This window comes from Rana temporaria, chromosome 7, assembly GCF_905171775.1.
Source record: "Rana temporaria chromosome 7, aRanTem1.1, whole genome shotgun sequence".
NCBI classification, from domain to species: domain Eukaryota; kingdom Metazoa; phylum Chordata; class Amphibia; order Anura; family Ranidae; genus Rana; species Rana temporaria.
The window spans coordinates 61,067,160-61,090,663 of record NC_053495.1 but is presented as its reverse complement, the minus strand read 5'-3'; the positions used below and the strand labels follow the sequence as shown (position 1 = coordinate 61,090,663).

At 46.1% G+C, this 23,504-nt stretch overlaps 1 protein-coding gene across 1 annotated transcript in view; it reads left to right on the top strand.

Annotated features, from left to right (window-relative positions):
• Positions 1-23,504, top strand: part of GTPBP1 (GTP binding protein 1) — a 109,800-nt gene that overhangs the window by 32,171 nt on the left and 54,125 nt on the right. The window contains 6 exon segments of the mRNA XM_040359466.1: positions 1,998-2,109; positions 14,707-14,887; positions 16,336-16,375; positions 16,377-16,592; positions 16,595-16,630; positions 16,632-16,688. Of these exon segments, the coding sequence (XP_040215400.1) occupies positions 1,998-2,109; positions 14,707-14,887; positions 16,336-16,375; positions 16,377-16,592; positions 16,595-16,630; positions 16,632-16,688 (642 nt within the window).

Sequence of the window (23,504 nt, the reverse complement as noted above, 5' to 3'; positions counted from 1 at the left end):
CTGCAGAACGGGGAGATGTAAACAAGGCCTTTCCCTGTTCTGCCTAGTGACAGAACAGTGATCTACTGCTCCCTGTCATCAAGAGCAGTGATCACTGTCGTGTCACTTGTAGCCCAGCCCCCTACAGTTAGAATCTCTTCCTAGGACACACTTAACCCCTTCATCTCCCCAGTGTTTAACCCCAACCCTGCCAGTGTCATTTTACACAGTAATCTTCATTTTTATCGCACTGAACGCTGTATAAATGACAACGGTCCCAAAATAGTTTTGCACACCCTTTTTACCATTTCTTAAGACGCATTTTAAAATGGACAATGAATAGTCTTATTTTGTTTTCTGTACAAATGCACACACATAGAACACCCCCCCTCCCTCAAATCCTGCAGTTTGGGGGAAAAAAAGCCAAAAAAAATGTATTCCCACTGAACAAAACTAATTGATTTGTGTTTATTTTGTATGAAAACACTGACCATAATCAAAGTTCTTTGTACATAGTATAAATTTATCAAAATCTCCTCTTAATTTTAGCTTAGCTAAAGAAATTTAGCAAGTGATTTGCTACTCTAAACCAGACAAGATGCATTTTCTTTCCAATGAGATCCTAACAGTAGCAGGTGTGGCATGATGTTAGCTTTTTTGCTACATAAATATTCTTCTTCCAGTTTTATAAATGTAAAACCATGATTATTCATCAATGGGTTTCATGGTTTTATAAGCGCTAGGCTTTTTTTGGTAAATGGTCCATCTCAAGTGAGTCCCCTTGCCCAATATCATAGTTCTTGAACTGCATTACATGAAATTGCTGCTCACTATGGCATCTTCTCTGTTAGAGAGATGGTATTTAGAAATATTTATTCCAAAATGGCAATAATCCAACAAGAAAACAAAACATCTATTTTGTGCAGAGTCTGGCAGCAAAAATGGTTAAAGCGGGAGTTCACCCAATTCGTTTTTTTATATTTTCCCCCTAGCTTCATGCTCGTTTTGTCTAGGGGAATCGGCCATTTGTTTTAAAATATGATCCGTACTTACCCGTTTTCGAGATGCATCTTCTCCGTCGCTTCCGGGTATAGGTCTTCGGGAGCGGGGGTTCCTTCTTGATTGACAGTCTTCCGAGAGGCTTCCGACAGTCGCATCCATCGCGTCCCTCGTAGCCGAAAGAAGCCGAACGTCGGTGCGGCTCTATACTGCGCCTGCGCACCGACGTTCGTCTTCTTTCGGAAAATCGTGACGCGATGTATGCGACCGTCGGAAGCCTCTCGGAAGACTGTCAATCAAGAAGGAACGCCCATACCTGGAAGCGGCGGAGAAGATGCATCTCGAAAACGGGTAAGTACGGATCATATTTTAAAACAAATAGCCGATTCCCCTAGACAAAACGAGCATGAAGCGAAGGGGAAAAATGTGTTCGCTATGGGTGAACCTCCGCTTTAAAGTAGAGTTTCCATCCCCAAATTTTTTTTCATTATTGTGCTTATTAGACCTAAAAAAGAAGGGAAAAAAATGTTTTTACTAACCTGGAAATGCCTGTTGCTATGCGGTCCCACGAAATCTGCCTTCGTAATCACCTAGGATTCTGACGTCCTCTCCCTCGACTCCTCAGCACGCTAATACTCCTGGGAAATGTGTGTCGTCATTTCCCAGGCTGCAGTGCGCTACCCCATTATAACTCCCCATCCAAGACTTCCAGGAAGTAAGTGCTTGTGGGCTTCACAATGCCCACAAGCAAAATGACAACGGTGTGCGGCGGATGGTAAAATAGTAAGTGACCGGATTTATATTATAAAAACGCATGATGAAAGGACATGCATTTAAAAAATGCTAATTGTGGTTGGAACCCCGCTTTAAGAGTGCATACTATTCCAAAACAAGGAAATGTCATCTCACAGAATAATATAACCAACAAAAATCACAGTCTAGTTTTCAATGAGCCTGTTTCAGGGCGTGCCTATCAAAATGTCCTGTCATTTTATTTGTCTCTTCTTTCACCCTCATAGCATGTCTTGGTAAGCCCCAGTGGAGAGCAGTATGACAGCCTTTTACGCCAGCTACGTGAGCGAATGGATGAAGGACGAGGGGAGACGATATATGTTGTTGGTCAAGGATCTGGTATGTTGATAGTAACTACATGTGTAATGTCGTGTTTTAATGTATGATATGTGTACAGGTTATATTTTTTGCTCCAGCAGTGGACTCCTTTTCGGTGCCAGGGACCAATTTTCCAGGGCCCAGTGGGTGGATTTTTGTGGCGCGGCTAAATCTGAGTGATATTGTTGCCTTTCACTGATAGGGTTTTAACAGAAATCTCTGTGCATTACTGTCAAACCTCTGCGAATGATCTGTATTTACAGATCATTAGAGAGGTTTGACTGCACAGAAATTTCTGTTAAAACCCCACCAGTGAGTGGATCGCTGCACAGAGCTCCTCCCCCGAGCACCTCAGATCACCAGGCTCTTGCATCCATGTGTTTTCTGTGCCCCAGGGCGTCAGGAGAGCAGCCACCCCTCTTCCCCTTCGGAGTGGCTACAATGAGGGGCTTTTATATTCAATAGGCGCACAGCAGGGCGTGAGTGAACGAGCAAATGGAAGCTCTGCCCCTTGTGAATAGGGGCTGCTTTCCTTCTGAATTCGGGGCACAACAAACTCATACAGATCTCCTGCGGCCACCAGTAGCCGCCGAGTCCTGCTTGGGTCTTTTTTTTTTTTTTTTCTTCCTTTGGTCGGGGTGGATGGTATGGCCTGACGGCAGGGTGTCTCCTGCATGGCCCATTGAGACCTCCGTACTGCTGTTGTATCGCCAGTAACTTTTCTATGTTTTATCACCTACTCTTATCTTTCTGATGTGGTGAGGAGATAACATTTTATCATCAAATGCAGCACATGGAATTGTGGAATTATCAGACATGTAGGGTCTACTTATGTCTACAGGAGGTTTGGACAATGGCAACACAAACATTGAGAACCTATATAATATTTAGGGTTGTCCCGATACTAGTATTGGGACCGATACCAAGCATTTGCGCGAGTACTTGTGCAAATGCTGCCGATACCTGAGGTAGGAGGGAGAGGTGGGTGAGATGGGAACAGGAAGTCAGCGGGCGCGCAGGGGAAATCACTCACTGTACAGGGATGGCAGCGGTGTGCACTCCTCCTGCACCCAGCATATTCTCTTCCCCGTCCGACAGATGCCTTCTAGTGCCGCCCCGTCGTGACATCGTTCAGCAGTTCGGGAGGAGAGGAAGAAAGTACTGCGGGGAACAGTGTGCATGTGAGTAACATAACATGCCGATCTGTTCTCTCACACTCACACTCTCACTGTCTGCATAGCCCAAGAGCGGCTCTGCCCCCCTCCCCCGGCTCGACTCTCTCACTTCCCTCCCGGGTCATGCTGGTAAGACATGAATGATGTCTTAAAGAGGGCAGCTCTCTGATCTCTGGAAGTCTCTAAGGAGGGGGGCTTTGAGCTAATGGGTGTCTCTAAGAGGGGGTACTGACTGCTGATATAATGTGTGGTAACCAACCATTAGATGAGCAGCACCCCCCTTGGAGACCCCCATTAGCTGACAGCCCACCTTATATCAATGCCCCCCCTTATCATTGCCGACTATCTTTGTCCATCATTGCCGCCTATCTGTGCCACACATCAGTGCAGCCCTATAAGTGCTACTTCATCTGTAGGGGAAAGAGACCGCCGCTCCAGATGAGTGCACCTCGTGAGTATGGACTCAGAAAAATCCAGTGGGTGCAGGCAATGCACGAAGCATGAATAGAAGCAAAAAGGTATGGACAGCCGCACTCCGATAAATGTAAAAAATAAAAGCCTTTAATCCAGTAAAAAAACACGGCACAAACAAACGGCAAACGGTGGGATGAGATACTGACACGTTTCACATTGTTATACAATGCTTAACTTCATCTGTGCCCATCATTGCCATCAGTGAGTGCCAGCCATCAGTGAGTACCACCGGTCAGTGCCAGCCATCAGTAAGTGCCACCTGTCAGTGCTATCTTTCAGTGCCAGCTATCTGTGCCATTTTTCAGTGCATGCCACCTATCAGTGCTGCATAATCGGTGCCAGTCATCAGTCTGTGCCACCTTTTAGTGCCCATCAGCCAGTGCCATCTATCAGTGCGTCACATGACATTAAAAAAAAAAAGTATCGGTATTCGGTATCGGCGAGTACTTGGGGGAAAAAAAGTATCGGTACTTGTACTCGGTCTTAAAGTGGTATCGGGACAACCCTAATAATACTGCTGAAAATCGGATACCTCTGGGAGTGTCCTACTCTGGCAACAGTCGCGATGAATGATGTGGCTGTGTGGGCAGAGTACCGCACTGTTTTTAAATTCTGACAGCGGGTGCAGAGAGAAGATTCCACATTTGCTGTCATAGGAAGGGGCATTGTGGGTCTGGGGGAGAGGAGGCAGGAGCTAGAACATGTTTCACCCTAAATATGGGTAATATGATCCAAAGCTGAACCATTTCTCTAATTTTATAGCCATAATGCAGATTTCAAAGTGTGTTGTGAAAAAATACTCCAAGGGTTAAAGAAACCGGGGGGGGGGAGAGAAACTTTTGCTTCAGGAGCTGGCTTGAAGCACGGATATTCATTTTCCCTGCATATTAAAGTATTCTTTAGCGACTTGGGACTGCAAAGTCGCATGACAAGACATTTCCCATTATTTTCAATAACCATTCATATACAGTTGTGCTCATACATTTACATACCCTGGCAGTTTTATTTTTTTGGCCCATGTTTCAGAGAATATGAATAACGCAAACCTTTCTTTCACTCGTGGTTAGATTTTGGCTGAAGCTATTTATTATCAAACTGTATTTTACAGTGTGTTTTTTTTTTTTTGTTTTTTTTTATAAATCCTAATGGGAAAAAACTACCCAAATAACCCGCTCAAAAGTTTACATACTCAGGTGATTTTGGCATGATAACATGCACACACGATTGACAGGGGTTTGTATGGCTATTTGAGGTAACCATCCACACCTGTAAAAAGTTTGCTTGTAATTAGTGTGTGTGTGTGTGTGTGTGTGTATAAAAAGGTCAATGCGTTTCTGGATTCCTGACAGACCCTTGCATCTTTCAACCAGTGCTGCACTGACATTTCTGGATTCTGATTAATGGGGAAAGCAAAATAATTACATAGTTAGTCAGGTTGAAAAAAGACACAAGTCCATCCAGTTCAACCACAAAAAAAATAAACAAACAAAATAAACACAGTACAATCCCATACACCCAACTCCATTTCCACAGTTGATCCAGAGAAAGGCAAAAAACCCCAGCAGAGCATGATCCAATTTGCTACAGCAGGGGAAAAAATTCCTTCCTGACCCCCCACGATTCAATCGGATTTACCCTGGAACAACTTTACCTACAAATCTTAGTACTCAGTTATATTATGTACGTTTAGGAAAGAATCCAGGCCTTTCTTAATGCAATCTACTGAGCTGGCCAGAACCACGCCTGGAGGGAGTCTGTTCCACATTTTCACAGCTCTTACTGTGAAGAAACCTTTCCATATTTGGAGATGAAATCTCTTTTCCTCTTTTCCTCAGTGTTGACCGTAAAGTGAATAACTCAACACCAAGTTCACTATATGGACCCTCTGTCTCTGGACTCCATACCTCTCTTAATACAAGAAAGGACTTTGCTCGCTTTGGAAACCGCAGCTTGGCATTGCATGCCGTTATTGAGCTTATGATCAACTAAAACCCCCAGATCCTTCTCCACTACAGATCCCCCCCAGTTGTACTCTCCCCCCCCCCTAGCATGTATGATGCATGCATATTCTTAGCCCCCAAATGCATAACTTTACATTTATCAACATTAAACCTCATCTGCCACTTAGTCGCCCAATTAGACAGGGCATTGAGGTCGGCTTGTAAATTGGAGACATCCTGTAAGGACGTTATTCCACTGCATAGCTTGGTGTCATCTGCAAAGACAAATGTTACTTTTGATCTCAGACCCAATATCATTTATAAATATATTAAAAAGTAAGGGTCCCAGCACTGAACCTTGGGGTACACCACTGATAACATTGGACCCTTCAGAGTGAGAATCATTAACCACGACTCTCTGAATTCTGTCTTTCAGCCAGTTTTCTATCCATTTACAAACTGATATATCCAATCCTGTAGACCTTACCTTACACATGAGCCGTGTGTGCGTAACTGTATCGAGCGATTTTGCAAAATCCAAGTATATCGCGTCCACGCCTCTGTCCAAGGTTTTACTTGCCTCTTCATAAAAGGAAATCGGGTTTGTCTGACAACTTCTGTCTTTCATGAATCCATGCTGTCTGTTGCTTAAATAGTTTTTTTTTCCAGCAAGAACTCATCCATGTGGTCTTTTATTAAACGTTCCAGTATCTTCCCAACTATAGAAGTTAAACTAACAGGTCTATAGTTACTTGGTAAAGACTTTGTTCCCTTTTTTAAATATGGGCACCACATTGGCCCTGCGCCAATCCAGTGGTACTATTCCTGTCCTTTAATGAGTCCCTAAATATTGGATACAGTGGCTTTGAAATTACAGAGCTCAATTCTTTTAGGATCTGTGGGTGGATGCCATCTGATCCAGGTGCTTTATCCACCTTTATTCTGTCTAAATATTTCTGGACCATATCACTTTTGAGCCATTGTGGATTTGGGGCTGTGTCACTCCCACCCTCATTATGGACATGAGCTCCCCCCATGCTCCATTGTATACACAGAGCTGAAGAAAGCATTTAATAAATTTGCCTTCTCTTTGTCCTTGGTCACCCACTCTAGATTATTTTGTAAGGGGCCTACATGCTCAGACTTCACTTTTTTACTAATATATTTAAAGAACTTTTTGGGGTTTGTTCTACTATCTTTTGCAATCTGTCATTCATTTTGAATTTTTGCATCCTTAATTTCCTTTTTACATATCCTGTTATATTCTTTGTAACATTTAAACGACACTAGTGTTCCTTCATTTTTATGTTTTTTAAAAGCTATTTTCTTATTGTTAATAGCTTTTTTAACTTTGACCGTGAGCCACAAAGGTTTTATTTTTTAGCCTTTTAAACTTATTGCCCATGGGAATATACTTTGCAGTGAGGTTCCAAACAGTCTTTTTGAAGAATTCCCACTTCTGTTCTAAATTCATCGGTGCCAATATTCCCTCCCAGTCTAAGTCCCGAAGAGCAGCCCTCATCCTTGGAAAATTTGCTCTCTTGAAATTAAGTGTTTTTATCTTTCCTGTATGTATTTCTTGCTTATAGTTAACATTAAATGAAATCATGTTATGATCACTGCTACCCAGGTGTTCCTTTATCTGAACATTACTAATAAGCTCTGCTTGGTTTGAGATTACCAAGTCCAACAGAGCATCATTCCTAGTTGGGGCCTTAATAAACTGGACCATAAAATTGTCCTGCAATAGGTTTTTAAATTTTTGTCCTTTAACTGTCCCAGCAATGTCATTATTCCAGTCAATTTCTGGGTAGTTAAAATCCCCCCATTATTATCACCGTCCCAGCCCTTGCAGCACTTTCCATCTGTGCAAGGAGTTGAGTCTCCACCTCCTCATTAACATTGGGTGGTCTATAACAAACTCCAATGATTAACTCTGAACTACGCACATCTGTATGCAGTTCCACCCATAATGCTTCAGCCTCATCACACTCTCCATCAACCGGGTCCTTTTTCACGCTTGCTTTTAGGTTACTTCTCACATAGAGACAGACCCCTCCACCTTTCCTTTTTACCCTGTTTTTCCGAAAGAGAGCATAGCCAGGAATATTAATAGCCCAGTCATGTGAGGATTGAAGCCAAGTTTCAGCAATACCGATTACATCATGGCTCTCCTCATGCACCAGAGCTTCCAACTCGCCTGTTTTGCTTGGCAGACTTCTGGCATTGGTGAACAAACACTTAAATGTATTGTTACATTTTTCTCTGGTGTTTTTCATATCATTTTTAGTAGTACAAATGGCACTATAATTTCCAAAGGCTGTTTGCAACATGGGAACTTTCTTGTCACCTGCCATAACCCTCCCCCCAATTGTCAAAGGATCTGGGGGAAAAGGTAGTTGAACTGTATAAAACAGGAAAGGGATATAAAGATATCCAATAAATTGAGATGCCAATCAGCAGTGTTCAAAATGCTAATTGATTAGAACTGAGGGGTTCTGTTGAAACCAAACCACGGTCAGGTAGACCAACTAAAATTTCAGCCACAGATGCCAGGAAAATTGTTTGGGATGCAAAGAAAAACCCACAAATAACTTCAGGTGAAATACAGGACTCGCAAAAATGAACACTGTATTTAAAAAAAATCTTGACTCAGTTTGCGAGTGTCTTGCAAAAACAAGCAGGATTCAAGCCAACGCGGTGTGCAATACAGTGTTTGGCCTGAGGTGGGGGGGCACCTGAGCCGAGCAGAGCCGTTCGAAAAATCTCGGAAATACTCCATTCCTGAGCCTTTCTAAGGATTTCCGCGTTCAGTCGAGGTGTCCTTGGCCCTTTACGGGCGTTTCTGAGGCTCTCCGCCCCCCCACCACCACCTCTTGCCACATGCGGTATTGCATGCCATTGAAGTCAATGCGGAACACATTATTTTCGTTTCCATTGACTTCTTCAATTGAGAAACTCACTTTGATATGTGAGTACTTTGGATTTACGAGCATTCGCCTGAAACGGATTATGCTTGTAATCCAAGGTTCCACTGTAGTATGCAAATGCCACAAAGTATCCCTCATGCAATACGCCAAACAGCACAGAGACCAACCTCGATCCTTCTGCCACAAAGTCATTTGGAGCGATGAGACCTAAATTGAGCTTTGTGGCTACAACAATAAATGCTACATTTGGAGAGGAATCAAGGCCTATGATGAAAGGTACAGAGGTGGATATCTGTTCTCTTGGGGATATGTGTGCACAGGAAATTTGGTCAAAATTTTTGACAAGATGAATGCAGTATGTTGTCAAAATACTGGAGGAACATTTGCATTCATCAGCCAGAAAGCTGTGCATGGGACATGACAATGATCCAAAACGCAAGCCAAGTTGACCTGTCTTTGGCTACAGCAGAATAAAGTGAAGGTTGTGTAGTGGCCGTCTGTCTCCTGACCTCAATATATTTGAGCCACTCTGGGATTAAGAACTGGGGTACGATCGGGGTCCTTTGGGTTGTTTCTGCTAGCATTATGGTTTAACACAGTTGATGAGGAATGTCTTCAGCCAAACACTAACCATGAGTGAACATTTTTCCCCGTTCATCTTTCAGGACAACCACCATAGAGATCCTGGCTCCTCCCTTCTCGGGAAAACACCGCCTTCAATTTCAAGATTTAAGCCTCATCCTCCCGCAGCCCCTCCAGTTATGGTGTTTCCTCTGGCGGGGAGACACCACTATGGAGGCTGAGCTTTTCTGAGAGGGAGGCCAGAAGGGGGTCTGGGGATCTTCCCCCCCCCCCCCCTTTTTTTTTTTTTTATTTATTTATTGCGGCCGGGTCGGCTAGGGAGCTGGATTACCTTTTCGGCCGCATGCTGTGCGTCCCACAAGGGGAAGATGAATGCTGGGAGGTCCGTGATTCTTGTGCCCAAGGGGGCACTGTGGGAAGCGTATCAAGTCCCCCCCCCCCCCCCTGCATTAGCAGCCAGCGTAGGTTCTCTGGAGGCCGGGCCAGATGACGGGCGACGTCAATTCCAGTTGGGCGGGCACTTCACCTGGAGCCGCATCTTCCGCTCTCGGACGCGACCTAGACGGACAAAGCGCCGGGCTGGTGCAGCCTTTCCTGTATGCTGTACAGACAGTGGTCAGAGTCCACAAAAACCTTGCGGTACATGCTTTCCCTTGAGGAGGTGGATGATCTCTTAGGAGCCATCCTCACCACTTTAGGAATTCAAGAGGAAAAGATGGTGTTGTCGCTACACGATCAGATGTACAAGGGCTTGGGGCAACAGAAAGAGGGTGTTCCTGATCCACTATGTTTTGATTTGATGCCATCAAGAGAATGGCAAGAAAAAAAGACAGCAAGGAGAAGCCTTGTGGCTTAAGATGTGGCAGGGAGCTAGTGCGTCCACAATACAGCTCTGTGGGATTCCTCACAGGGGATTTGTTATTTGAACCTGGTTTGGAAGCCGTTTTGGATGGGACGGCCGACAAGAAAAAGGCCTTTCCTATAAAAAAGAGATATGGGTAACGGGCTAAAGTTTCGCCCTCAAAGTCGGAAGCCCCAAAAACCAAACAGCAAAAGGTTTGGGGACAGAAGGGAAAAGGGCGTGGGGGGGGGCCATTTTTCGCCCTCCTGAACAGCCCAAAAAGACCCAGTTACAGGGTCACGGTGGGAGCAAGGTTGGGGGGTCTTCCTACCACAGTGGAAGATGATCACCTCAAATCAGTTTGTGTTGGATCATCAGAAGAGGACATCGGTTGGAGTTCTTAAATCCTCCCCCCTCAGACTCTTGGTCACCGACCTTCCAAAGTGTGTAGAAAAGTCACCTGCTCCTCTTTCCTCCCTATTGGAGTTAGAAGAACAGGAGGCGGTAGTACGGGTCCCAACCCTAGAGACGGGCAGAGGCTTCCATTGCCACATCTTTGTGGTCTGCAAACCGTCGGGAAAATTCAGGCTCATCCTGAACCTGAAGCCTCTGAACGTCTGTCACTTACAGGAGATTCCGAATGGACTTGATTTACTCGGTGAAGGCCCTTTTCGCCTCGAGGCAAAATGCCAAAGCAGGTCTCTTTTCCCTGAACGGACGGGGCGTTGGGAGTAGATGCACTGGCTCAGACCTGGGCATTATCCAGGTGCTATGCCTTTCCCCCCTCCTGTACTGATTCCAGCAGTATTGAGGAAGTTCCAGGTAGAGAGTACAACCCTCATTTTTGATTGCGCCACATTGACCCAGGAGACAGGGTTTTCCATCTTGAAGAGCCTGGCTGTAGAACCTCCCTGCATTCTACCAGCCCAGGAGAATCTTCTTGCTCAAGGTCCAATCTGTTGTCCTCACGTGGAACCTTGCAGCTTGGCTTCTGAGGAGGAATTGCTGATGGGCAAGGGTTTCTCGGATTGTCTAGTCGCCACTCTTCTAAGCTGCAGGAAAAAAAACGCAGGCTATGTACCAAAAGGTTTGGAAACGTTTAAATAGCTGGTGCTCAGAAAGCTTTTGACATACGCAGTTCTGTAGCAGTGTTGGAATTTCTGCAGTCTGGGGCAGACAAAGGCTTAGCCCTTAGCACCTTGAAGGACAGCGTTTTCCTGGAAAAACAGCTAGCGATGGATCCGTGGATAGTAATTTTTTTTTTTTTTTTTTTTTTTTTAAAAGCCTTAGGCAGACAGAGGCCAGTCATAATCTCCTCCTTTCCTGTGTGGGACCTTTCCTTAGTTTTACAGGGGAACCGTTTTGAGCCGCTGGGGTCCTGCACGTTAAAGTTGATCACCCTCAAGACGGTGTTTTTGGTGGCGATCACTACAGCAAGGCAAGTGAGTGAACTCAAAGCCCTCTCTATTAGGGCTCCCTTTTTTCAGGTTTTTCCAGATCGTGTTTTTTTTTATTTTTTTAATTTCATTATTTATAAACAGGGAAATGGGTCCACAAGAACCACCACGGCATTACATCAATAATCAGAAAGGCAGTACAGCAATATTTTTAGTACAAATGTACACAATAACAGGTTGGTCTATACATTGCCGGCTAGCACCCGATACCATCACCAGGGGTCCTATGTTCCTTCAGCCATCCAAGGGCATGGTTAAATGCCCACCGGGACCGCTGGTAAGCTCACGTGTGTGAAGGTCAGGTCGGTTGCCATGGCCTCGTAAGCCCATTCCCATTACATTTTCAGCTTTATCAAGGGAACAATAGTAGAGAAGGAGATTGGAAATGGAGAGCTTGTCAGCCCTTGCAAAATACAGAAAGAGGTGCCACAGGGGCACCAAGCTAAGAGACAGACGTAGATTAGTGCGAAAGGTAGAAAGGGAAAGGGAGAAGAGGAGCAATGAGGGAGCGGGATGGGGTAGAAGAAGAGGGATGGAGGGCGGGGGGTAGGTGGGAATGAATGAGGGTCCCACGAACATGGACATTTGTGCCCTCTGCAACCCCAGAGGGCACCCCATTTCGGGGTCATCTTCCATTCCCCATGTGTGGGAGCTTCCAACCTACAATATCAATGAGTTCAGATTGAGGCTTTCCACCTCTAAGGGCCTGACCCCTATCGGAGTATTTAAAAATATTCCAACCCGCCAGGTAGCCGTATACGCCTCCTGCCTATCCTGGCTTGTTAGAATTAGATCTTCCAGTTCATTGATCTCATCTACCTTCTGCAACCATATGGCGATAGTCGGGGGGGGGGGGGGTGCTGTAATTGCCACTGGAGTGGAATACAGGTCTTGGCCGCATCCAGCAAGTGTCGGACCACAGACTTCCTGTACACCTTCGTGGGGGCAGCCGTCGCGTGCAGGAGGAAGAACGCTGGGTCGTCGGATCTCACGATCCGTGAATTCCTGCGTTATCCGCCTGACCTCGCCCCAGAAATTCCGAAGGCGAGGGCAGGCCCAAAAAATGTGCAACAGCGTGCCCCTTTCCTCCAAGCAACGCCAACATCTGTCCGACGTCTCTGGGAACATTTTATTGAGTAGACCTGGGGTCCTGTACCATCCGGTCAGGATCTTGTAGTTAGTCTCCTGTATCTTGGTGCATATAGAAGACTTTGTGAGGGAGAGAATTTTCTCCTTCATCTTGTCCGTGAATGTGCGATTCAGAGCCCTCTCCCACCCGACCAGGCCCGGAAGTCGGTCCTTTACCTTCGGTAGAATCAGCAGTTCATGCGCTAGAGACAGCGTGTGAGGCAGGGCTCCCGACTCCGAGCACCATTCCTCCAACGAGGTAAGGGACTGATCTGTCGCTGGGGGGGGTGTCATTGTTCCAAGAAAGTGGCTGAGTTGCTCTGCCCTTAAAAAGGCCTAAGTGGTAATCCCCCCCCGGGTCTACTAGTTCCACTTTCGTCTTCCGCCGCCCCGTCACACTAAAGTGGGATGCCTGATAAAGGCCCCGAAATCTCCCATCCCGCAGCCCCGGGTCAAAAAGTGGGTTACCCAGTATCGGGCGTAAAGACGAGGCCCGAGAGGTTAGGTGTGTCCCCGTCAAAAGTCTCTCGCAGACCGCAAGGGTGTTTCCAATGAGTGGGTGACGCCTGATGTCTCCACACCAGGGGGCCCGCTGCAGGGGAATCCCGCACTGGGCTTGCTAGATTGTGTGGTTTTTAAAACGGATCCGGCCTTTTTGCCAAAAGTGGCCTCTAGTTTCATAGAGGCCAAGAAATTATTTTGCCTACCTTCTGTTTGAATCCTGTAAGGGAATAGGAACATGTTTTTTCATAATTTGGACATTAGGCGGTGCGTCCTTCAGTATTTAGATGGCACAAGACAATTTTGGAAATCTGATTCCTTTGTGTTTTTCAGGGACTGGGAAGGGGTCCAGAGCCTCTAGACGCACAATAGCCAGATTGTTGAGGTCTGCCATTGTTCAGGCTTATCTGATAGGAGGGTTGCAGCCCCCGGATGGTAGTGGGGCACATTCCACCAGGGCAGTGGCGACTTCTCAAGCAGAGTGGGCTGGTGCTTCTCTAGAGCAGATTTGTAGTGCTGCAATGTGGTCCAGCTTTACTACGTTTTGTGAAGCACTACAGATTGGACCTGCTGTCAGCCAAAGACCAGGCCTTTGATCGTAAAGTGCTGCAGGCAGTAGTCCCACCCTAAGGTAAGGTGCTCGCTTATCCTCTCTATTGTGGCTGTCCTGAAAGACGAACAGGGGGAAAAATGGAGTTGCTCATCGGTAACATCCTTTTCCAGGAGTCTTTCAGGACAGCACCGGTACCCACCCAAATGATTGGATATCTGAGAAGTCATCGCATGAGACCGTCGGGTAAGATAAAAGTTTTGTATGACGTATTCTTGTGTCTCCCCAGTTGGCCGGAGGTACTCTTGAAGAACTGAGGGGTCGGCGGCAGGATGAGGCTTAAATCTTGAGATTGAAGGCGGTGTTTCCTGAGAAGGGAGGAGCCAGGATCTCTATGGTGGCTGTCCTAGAAAAGGATGTTATCGGTAAGTAACTCCAGGGTATGTTAACTTGTGAGCACAACTGTGCCCTGTACTACTTTGGTCTGACTTTCATGCGCGTTGAGGTCCATTTTCCTCAAGTTTACTCAGGCATTTCCTGAAATCGCAGCACAATCATGTGATTTTGAAGTTGCGGTTGTGTGAAGGGGGCTTTGGCAAAACTTGTGTAAGCCACAGTGTACTCTGTATTGGGCCTCATGCACACTGGACATTTTTGGATGTTTTTCCAGCAGTTTTTGGCTGTGTCCCCCCCCCCCCCCCCTCCCCTACAGTCAAACTCCCCATCATGTTATCCTATGTGTCCATGTACACATAGGCTGTTATCAGCAGTTTTTGGCTGGGGTGTTTTATGGCTTTTAAAAAAAAAAAAAAACTAGTGGGTTCTGATAAGGTTTTCAGCTGTAAAAATGCTTTAACGTCAAGTGCTGATAAACGCTCAAATGGTGCTCACCAGCGGTTTTTGATCTCTTGAGAGAAAAAAAAGAAACGCTATTGAAAAACTCAGTTAAAGCTACCTGGCGTTTTTAAATGTTATTTTAACATCCAGTGTGCATGAGGCCTTAATTTGTTTTTCCTGTACTACCTTATTTTTCATTTCAGATGGTACAGAATATGGGTTAAATGAGAGTGATATGGAGGCATCTGTGGCTACAGTAGCTAGCATGGCAGAACAGATTGGTGCTGACATGATCCTGCTGCGAGAGCACCAAGAGGTTGGAGGTAAAGTACGGGACTACCTGGTGCGCAAACGAGTGGGAGATGATGACTTCTTGGAAGTAAGGTGAGATTACCTATTCAGATGTTTGGTGTGTCTGTGTGCTACATTTATTTTTGGTGTTGTTTTGTGAGGAATTTGGTCCATATTGGGTACAGCAATTAAAGCTGAACTATGTGCATACATAAAGGCCCAAATCAATACATCACCTCATTAAAGTGATCTAACTTCTTTTTATTTTTTTTCATAAAAATTGATTACTTGTTCTGTGCAAGGACATTGCACTGAGTGGTGGCTTGCCTCCTCTTTTTTGATCTCCCACTGGTACTGTCTGTTGCACTTTTTCTTCAAGTGCACAGGGCTTGCTGAGGGAGCACCTGTGTGGGTGCGCTCCTGAGCCGGGCTGTGTACGTCCATAAACACTTGATGTTTCTGGCCACACACCTCCGCTCCCTCCTCCTAAGATTTGACTGCCAGCAGTAGGAGCCAATGACTTCCACTGCTGAGTCTGAGCCTCCTATTAGGAGAGGAAATCAGGGCTGCAGTCGGCACAGCGCTTGATCGAGAGTGGACTCGGGGTAAGTGTTTAGGGATGGGGGAGAGAGGTGCATTTCTCTTTTTTTTTTTTTTTTTTTTTTTCCCATAAAGACCTGGCCATTTTTTGCGATGTAGGACTGCATCGCTTTAACGAACAATTGCATGGTTGTGCGATGCTGTACCCAAACAAAATTGAAGTCCCCTCCCCCCACAAATAGAGCTTTCATTTGGTGGTATTTATTCACCTCTGCGGTTTTTATTTTTGGCACTATAAACAAAAAAGCGTAAATTTTTGAAGAAAACCCAAGTATTTTTTGCTATAATAAATATCCCAAAAGAAAAGACCTGCATGCCTTCCTTCCTATTCCCATCTACAGTAGCCTCCGTTTAGTAATAATAAGCCATAAGATCATAAAGAACAGAGGGGAAGGACCTGTGTCTTGTACTAGATTCCAGGAGACTGATTTTACTGTTGTGACAAATACTATTTTTATTTTCCTTTGCACATGATTGTAGATGCAAAGCAGACCTTGTATCAAAATGCTTTTTTTTTAAATACCCACTCTTTTAAAATATTGGGCTATTTGCATGTATTGCTTCTGTAGTGAGCTGCCTATTCTGCACTACAATCCCAAGCAATGCTCTCAGCTTGGAGTTCTCTCCTTCTGAACTACAGACAAACTCCCTCTTATCTCCTGTAACATAAGACGGGATGTTCTATACTCCAGCAGGAAGGAATCGGGTAGGGCTTACACTGCTTGGTTTCAATGCAGCGGAGGCAGTGGTGTGGTTTTCTACAGGAAGTTTGGAGCACAATCGATTTCTGAATGATCGATGGGTATTTATCTCTACTTGCAGACATGCACCTCTTTTTTAATATTTCAGTCTTTCTTCCCTTCCTTATACATTTATACCTATGTTCTGTGAATAGTAAAAGTGCTCAAAATAAGTGTATGTCTTACTGTGTTCTGTTGTAGGGTGGCTGTAGTTGGCAATGTGGACGCTGGGAAGAGTACAACTTTTAGGAGTTCTGACACATGGAGAACTCGACAATGGCCGTGGTTTTGCCAGACAGAAACTCTTTCGGCACAAGCATGAGATTGAGTCGGGCCGCACCAGCAGTGTGGGAAATGACATCTTAGGCTTTGATAGCCATGGACATGTTGTAAACAAACCAGACAGTCATGGAGGTAGTCTGGAATGGACCAAGATATGTGAGAAGTCTTCAAAGATCTCATTACTTTTATAGACCTTGCTGGCCATGAGAAATATTTTGAAGACCACTGTATTTGGAATGACTGGTCACCTACCAGATTTCTGCATGCTGATGGTGAGCTCAAGCTTTTGAATTTTGTGTTCAACATAACTTTTTTTTCTTTTGAGTAGTAACAGAGTTTTGTGTTTTCCTTTATTCCTCTTTTGCAGCAACAAAATTATTGTATTTGCCATTACCTTTAAAGCTGACTCCAGGGGAAACAAAAAATGTTCTCACAGTGGGGCTTTTCCTGCACTGCACAGGTTAAGTGCTTGTTATTCTCGGGTTACCAGTATAAAGGACTTTCACTTGTCCTATCCCTTACTCCCCTGGCAACAGTTCAAAGGCCTTTCTACTAGTAACCATGGCATAAACATTATCTAGCTTTTAAAGTGGTTGTAAATTCTCACGTCTACCCAGTGACAGATTAACCTCAGATGATACCAAGATGAAACAAATCCTCCTACGTAAGTTTTACTTTATCTGAAGTCTTCCCTTTTTCTACATCCCTTCAAAAGTGCTGAATTTAGATGAAAGAATATTATCTGTTCGCTTCACACACGACACAGGACAGAGGACGATGCAGAGCTTTGTTTACAACCACTTTAAGTTACGCTTTATGTAATTCATTATGCATTTTTAGCAACACTTGTGTAATTTCCACCAAACTTTGTTGGTAAACATTTCATTGCTGCTGGTCTCTAATTCTCTGCTGTTTCTTTGATCAACTCTTTTTGGAAATGCGCCATTAATATCATTGAGTTCACAGTGGAGGTAGAACATGGTTCACTAGTGGTGGGTTGGTTCACTCAAAGGGGCATTAGGCTCCATTCACATCTAGGCGTTGCTATTTTACAGGCATTATTTGCAGAGTTTTACAAGCGTTTTTGTACAGGCGTTTTCAAGTCGCCAATGTAAAAGGAAGGTTAAAACGCTAGCAATCTGCCAAAAAAGAACCTCATGTACTTTTTTTGAGGGCTGGTCATTTTCGCTTTGGGTGACAGAACGCACAGATGTTAACAGGGGCCATTGAAATTAATGGGGATTTGTCTTGTTGGGCGTTTTTGGAGCTGAGGCTTAGAGCAGAAAAACGCCACAAATGCCTGAGTGTGAACAGAGCCTAAAAAGCCAGAATAGCATTAAAAAAGGGCACCCAAAGAAATTTTTCTTTTTTATTTCAAGTAAGAACTCTTGTCATAATTTTTGTTACACAATTGAGGAAAAGGGGGAGAGATATCTTAAAGGGCCGTAAATTAAGTATTCTGTAACACAAAAAAAAATTCTAGCTAACCAGCAAAAGATTATTAATTGCTATAAATTTTCCAAATAGGATACGAGAGTGAAAAACAAAGTAAATTTGTCTTTTATTGAAACCAGATAAGCCAAGTCGAGGGCAAAAACACTCGGTGACTGTAGATATATCGTCCACATATATACAGTATTTTAATTTTGAAGCTTTAATAACAAGGATCCAGGTTGTAGTAGACTGGTCTTGCATTGCTGACATTGGGTATACTGTAACCTACATATTGGGTGTTGGATGCGATGAATGGTAAGGGCTCTAGAACATTGCAATTTTGGTGTTTGTACATAGATTTAACTTTCAAAAAAAAGCTAATTTTTCCACACAGTTGGTAGGCTCATTACTGTAATCTAAAATGGTGCATTTTGCTAGATTTTTTTTCAAAACACTTCAACAGATTCAAAGATATGCTGCATAGTAAAGATTTATTTCGATTTTTTTTTTTTTTTTTTTTCTTTTTTCATGTCTGGCTAACATTATGTGGATGAGTACACTGAATCATATTGGTACCAAGTGCTTCTGCACATATACTGGTAGATTGTAGAATAAATATAGCCAACAAGGAAATAATTATAGCATTTTCTTCTTGATATTGCAACATGGGTCCTTTTGCATTAAGGTGTCAAAAATAACTGCTATACATTCATGTAGAATGATATCTATTTCGACAATTTTATGTACAGCCTTTGTCCTTTTTGACTTGGGGTACTTGGTTGCAAAAAATGTTTTGTTATGAGGAAAAATATTTTATTGTGGGTGGTTGCTCTGGTGATAAATGGAAGTCCCTCACTTTGATATGTTCTCACTTGCTGTTGTATCTACAGGACAGGAAGTGGAGGGGAACTTGTTTCCTATATTTTCTAAAATGAAGGAGGTGGGGTTTGCTTTTTAGATGCTTCCGGAAAACCTCTTTGGTCCAACAGTAGTGATATTAAGATTTGACGAATTGCTTTAAAACTACATTTCTCTTTCGTTCATGGACGCACACAACACTCTCTTGACAAAGGTAGGTATTCAGCCTTCAACCAGGAGAGGACTAGGCAGAAAACAGGTTAAAAGTTTAAACGCATCAAAAAAACTGTACATTACCGCCCCGGGGGCGGTCCTTCTATGTTACAACCCCTCTCCTGCACCATGCAGCTCGGTTATTTTTTTCTGCTAGTGTAGGAGTTGGACATGGCTCCTTCAGGCCCATGGGTTCTGGAGTTTTTTATTTTTTCTTTTTGTTACCTTTTGTTTCTGTGATCTATTAGCAACTGCCGACTGGGTGACAGGCTGGATCCTAGATCCTTGTAGTCTCCCCAGTGTCTGCCTTTAGCTACGCGCTGGGCTGTCCACGACATGCCCCGTGCTTCCAGTGGTGGCTGGTGAGCTGCGTGCTCTGGGGTACACACGACTAGGCTCTATGCTCGATTCAGTGTGCCTGGCCGACAGTCACCTCCATAACCATGCGGAAGATGAGCTGTCAGGGATGCTTCTAGCGGGTACGGTAAGTAGTAATTCCCTGCTTCTGTGTGTGGGGGGGGGGGTCGTGGCTGGACATCCTGGAGTGGCTGTTTGGAGGGTTTTCCACCTTACTTCCCTCTGCTCCATCCCTATACTGGGGCCAGACTAGCTGTGTGATTGGGGTTCCGCCTGGGGGTGCTCCATTCGATCGTGGTGGCTGCTCTGTCCTTCTCCTGGGGGGTAATTTGGCTGTTCCCTGTAGGGGGGGCCCCTCTGTGGGGTCCGCGTGTGTGTTTTTGCGGCCTACTGTGTTTTGCCAGGTGCCGCCGCTTTGGCCCCTAGTGCTTCTCGGCGGTCCGCGCACCTTTTTTCCATGGGTGTGGACCGCTCGGCGGCCATTTTGGCCTCTAGTGCCATCCTCCGGGGACAATTCTAATGCAGAATCTGGCCCGGCTACAGTTCATGGGCTGGATTTTGATGCGTCAGGGCGCAGACAGCAGCCGTTCAAATAGTGAGGATGACTCCAGGTCAGCACGCGAGAGGGCCCTGGTGAGTGAATCTTATCACTTGCGGTACGAGATGCACCGAAGATGGAGGATTCTGCGGAAGCAGCTTGAGGCGTCGGTCCCCTTTTGGGTTCCGCAAGCCGGTCCGCACGGCCAAGGTGTTTCCTTGTGTTTCTTATCTTGATAAGCTCTTATACAAGGATTGGGGAAAAACCACAGAATGTTTGTTTTATTTTCTCTGCCCCAAAAAATTTGGCGGCCCGGTACCCCTTTGAGGGGAGTTTCCTGAAGAAATGGACCTCTCCTCCAGTAGTGGACCTCCCGGTGTCCAGACTTAACAAAGTAACCACGATTCCGGTGGAAGGGGCCCCTGCTTTCAAGGATCCTGCGGACAAGACTGATGAGGCAATCGCCCACTACCTATACATGGTGGTGGGCTCTGCAGTGCGTCAAGCGGTGGCTGGGGCTCTGGTGTCTCAAGCTCTGACTGACTGGGCTAAAATACTGCTCCAGAGGTTAAAGGCTCGTTGGGTGCCTCCAGATGAGGTGGCCATGGCCGTCCAGCTAGTGCAGGGCCACAAGTTTGTCTGCTTGTCTGTCCTGGATACTATTCCTTTGCTGTCTATGGCCTCAATCTATGCGGTGGTGTTGCGCCGCTTGATCTGGCTAAAGTGTTGGTCGGCAGACCAATCTTCCAAGAAGGCCCTGATGGATTTGCCCTTTTAAGGGCGACAGACTTTTTGGTGCTTCTCTTGACAATATTGTCAAGAATGCCACAGGAGGTAAGAGCATGCTGCTCCCGCAATCCTAAAAGAATCGGGAGCCAGTTTTTCCGTCCGCCCAGTGTTGCGGGGTAGGGTAACGCTCCTAGGCCGACAAAGCCACTGCTGAGGGTCAGAAACGACCCTTGTTTCGCAAACCCAACAAGCATGCGGCGTAACCTCAGTCTGCATGAAGGTTCTGCCCCCCCACCCAGCATCTCTCGGGTGGGGGGGGACATCTTTGAGAATTGCCGACTCGATCCATCTCTGATCTTCTGACCGGTGGGTTTGCAAGGTGGTTTCCTCGGGGTACAAGATGGTTCTCTCTCGTCACCAAGCAGATTTTTTTTTTTCTCCCTCCAGCTGGCGTGTCTGGAAGCCCTGTTCAGGGGGTTGATCATACCTGTTACGGCACAGGAACGGTCTCGGGGGTTTTACTCTAACCTATTCATAGTGCCAAAGGAGGACGGGGGGTCTGTCCTATCCTAGATCTCAAAGCCCTTAATTGCTTTGTGAGAGTGCAAAGATTCAGGATGGAGTCAATTCGCTCTGTGGTCGCGGCTCTCCATCCGGGAGACTTTCTGGCGTCCTTGGACATCAACACTTATTTGCATGTCCCCATTTGCACCAGACATCCGATTTCTGCAGTTTGCGGCTGGGGAGGATCACATTCAGTTTGTGGCTCTCCCCTACGGCACCAAGGGTGTTTACCAGGGTTTTTGGCCTCCGGTCTTGGCCCTGCTAAGACAGCGTGGCATTGCTATCGCTATCGTGAGGTTACTTGGACAATCTGCTTCTGAGGGCCACTTCAAGCTCAGAATTGGAGGAGGGCGTGTCTATAGCCTGTCAGAACCTCCGAGAATTTGGTTAGGTGTTTAACACCCAGAGTTGGTCTTGGTCCCGACTCAATGGTTGGAATACCCGGGGTTGATTCTGGATTCCTCGTGGCGAGGGTGTTTCTCCCGGTGGATAAACTGCATTCTCTCGGATAGGCGGTGCAGCAGCGGCTAACATCCAAAGATGGTCAGTTACTCCGTTTTTTTGCATACGGGTCCTGGGTCTCATGCTTCTTTCGAGGTGGTGCTGTATGCTCAATCTCATGCACCTGAGGGCTGCAGAAGGAGATTCTGCTCAGATGGGACAAGAGTCCTTCGTCCCCTGTTTTATCAAATCCGGGTGAGCCACCGGGTCGGCTCCTCCCTGGTGTGGTGGCTCTTCTGTCCGTGAAATCGTTCCTCCTCCTTTCACTGGACGGTGATCCCCAACGACGGGACGCCAGTACTTACCGGCTGGAGGGGGTTCCAGTTGGGCCCAGGGTCGCTGGACTCTGGAAGAATCCCGCCTGCTGATCGATGGTCCTGGAACTCCAGGTGATAAAGCTTTGCCTCTGCGTGGTCTGAGACCTGCAGGGGGCCCGTTCAGGATACAGTCGGACAACGCCACGGCGGTGGTGTATGTCAATCAACAGGAATAAGAAGCGTGGCGGCAGCTTTAGAGATCACTCACATCCTGAGGTGGGCAGAACGGAGTGTGCCGGCTCTATCGGCCATATACATTCCTGGCGTGGATAAACTGGCAGGTCATCGTACCCTGAGTCGTCAGATGCTGGGACCAGGGAGAATGGTCTCTGCACCCGGATGTATTTTCACCTCATCTGCCAGAGATGGGGCACGCCGGACATGGATCTCATAGCGACTCGTCTCAATCGGAAGGTATTGATGTTCGTAAACAGACGCGTTTGTGGTACCGGGGGCCGGTATCGGCTGCTTTATGCCTTCCCTCCTGTAACACTTCTTTCCACATCTGCTTCGCAGGGTAGAGGTTGAAGGTATCCTGATGATCCTAGTGGCTCCGGATTGGCCTCGGCATCCCCGGTACGCCGACCTAATGCGTCTGGTGGTAGACGTTCCCTGGCGTCTACCGCTGCGAGAGGACCTTCTGTCACAAGTGTCCCCATTCTTTATCCTGCTTTACAGTCGATGGTTTTAACTGAAAGCCAGGTGTTGAAGGACGAGGCCTGTCGGATTCGGTGATTTCTACCACGTCGAGGGTGCTGAAATCGGCTTCCAGGAAGATTTACCATCGCACATGGAAGGCTTGCATCTCTCGGTGTGAAGAGATGGGATGGTGTCCCACATACCTTTTTGGTTTCCAGGGTCCTGCTGTTCTTACAGCGTGGGGTGGACCAAAGGCTTGCTTTGAGTACGATTTTTAAAAGGCAGATTTTTGCCTTTGCCGTTTTTTTTTTTTTTTTTTTTTTTTTTTTTAAAGAGACCCTTGGCGGCTCACTCTCTAGTGAGTACGTTTGTGCGGGGGGTCGGCATGTGGCTCCTCCATGGGACCTGAACCTGGGTCCTCTCGTGCTTCAGAAGCCCTCAGTTTTGAGAACATTGGGGCGATTCCCTTGCGGACATTGTCTGAGAAGGTTGTCTTCTTGGTGGCTATTGCGTCTGTCAGACGTGTTTGTCCTGCAAGCTCTCCGTTTTGGTCTTTCACAAGGATAAGGTAGTGCGGCGCCGCAGCCTACCTTTCTTTCCTAAGGGTCGTTTTTGGCTTTTCATCTCAATGAGGACATTGTACTTCCATCCTTGGGTCCTCGCCCGTCACTTCCAAAGACTGCGTTGCACTCTTTGGATGTTTTTCTTGCTCTGCGGATGTACCTGTCGGCTACTGCTCCGTTCCGGAGGTCTGACTCACTGTTTGTTTCGGTAGCTGGTCCTAAGAAGGGCCTGGCGGTTTCGTCGTCCACCATTTCTAGGTGGACCAGTCAGATCGTGATCCAGGCTTATGCCCTAAAGGGACGGGCGCCCCCCTTTTTTTACTTTCACCGGCGCATTCGACCAGGGCATAATTGCCTCTTGGGCTTTCCGACACC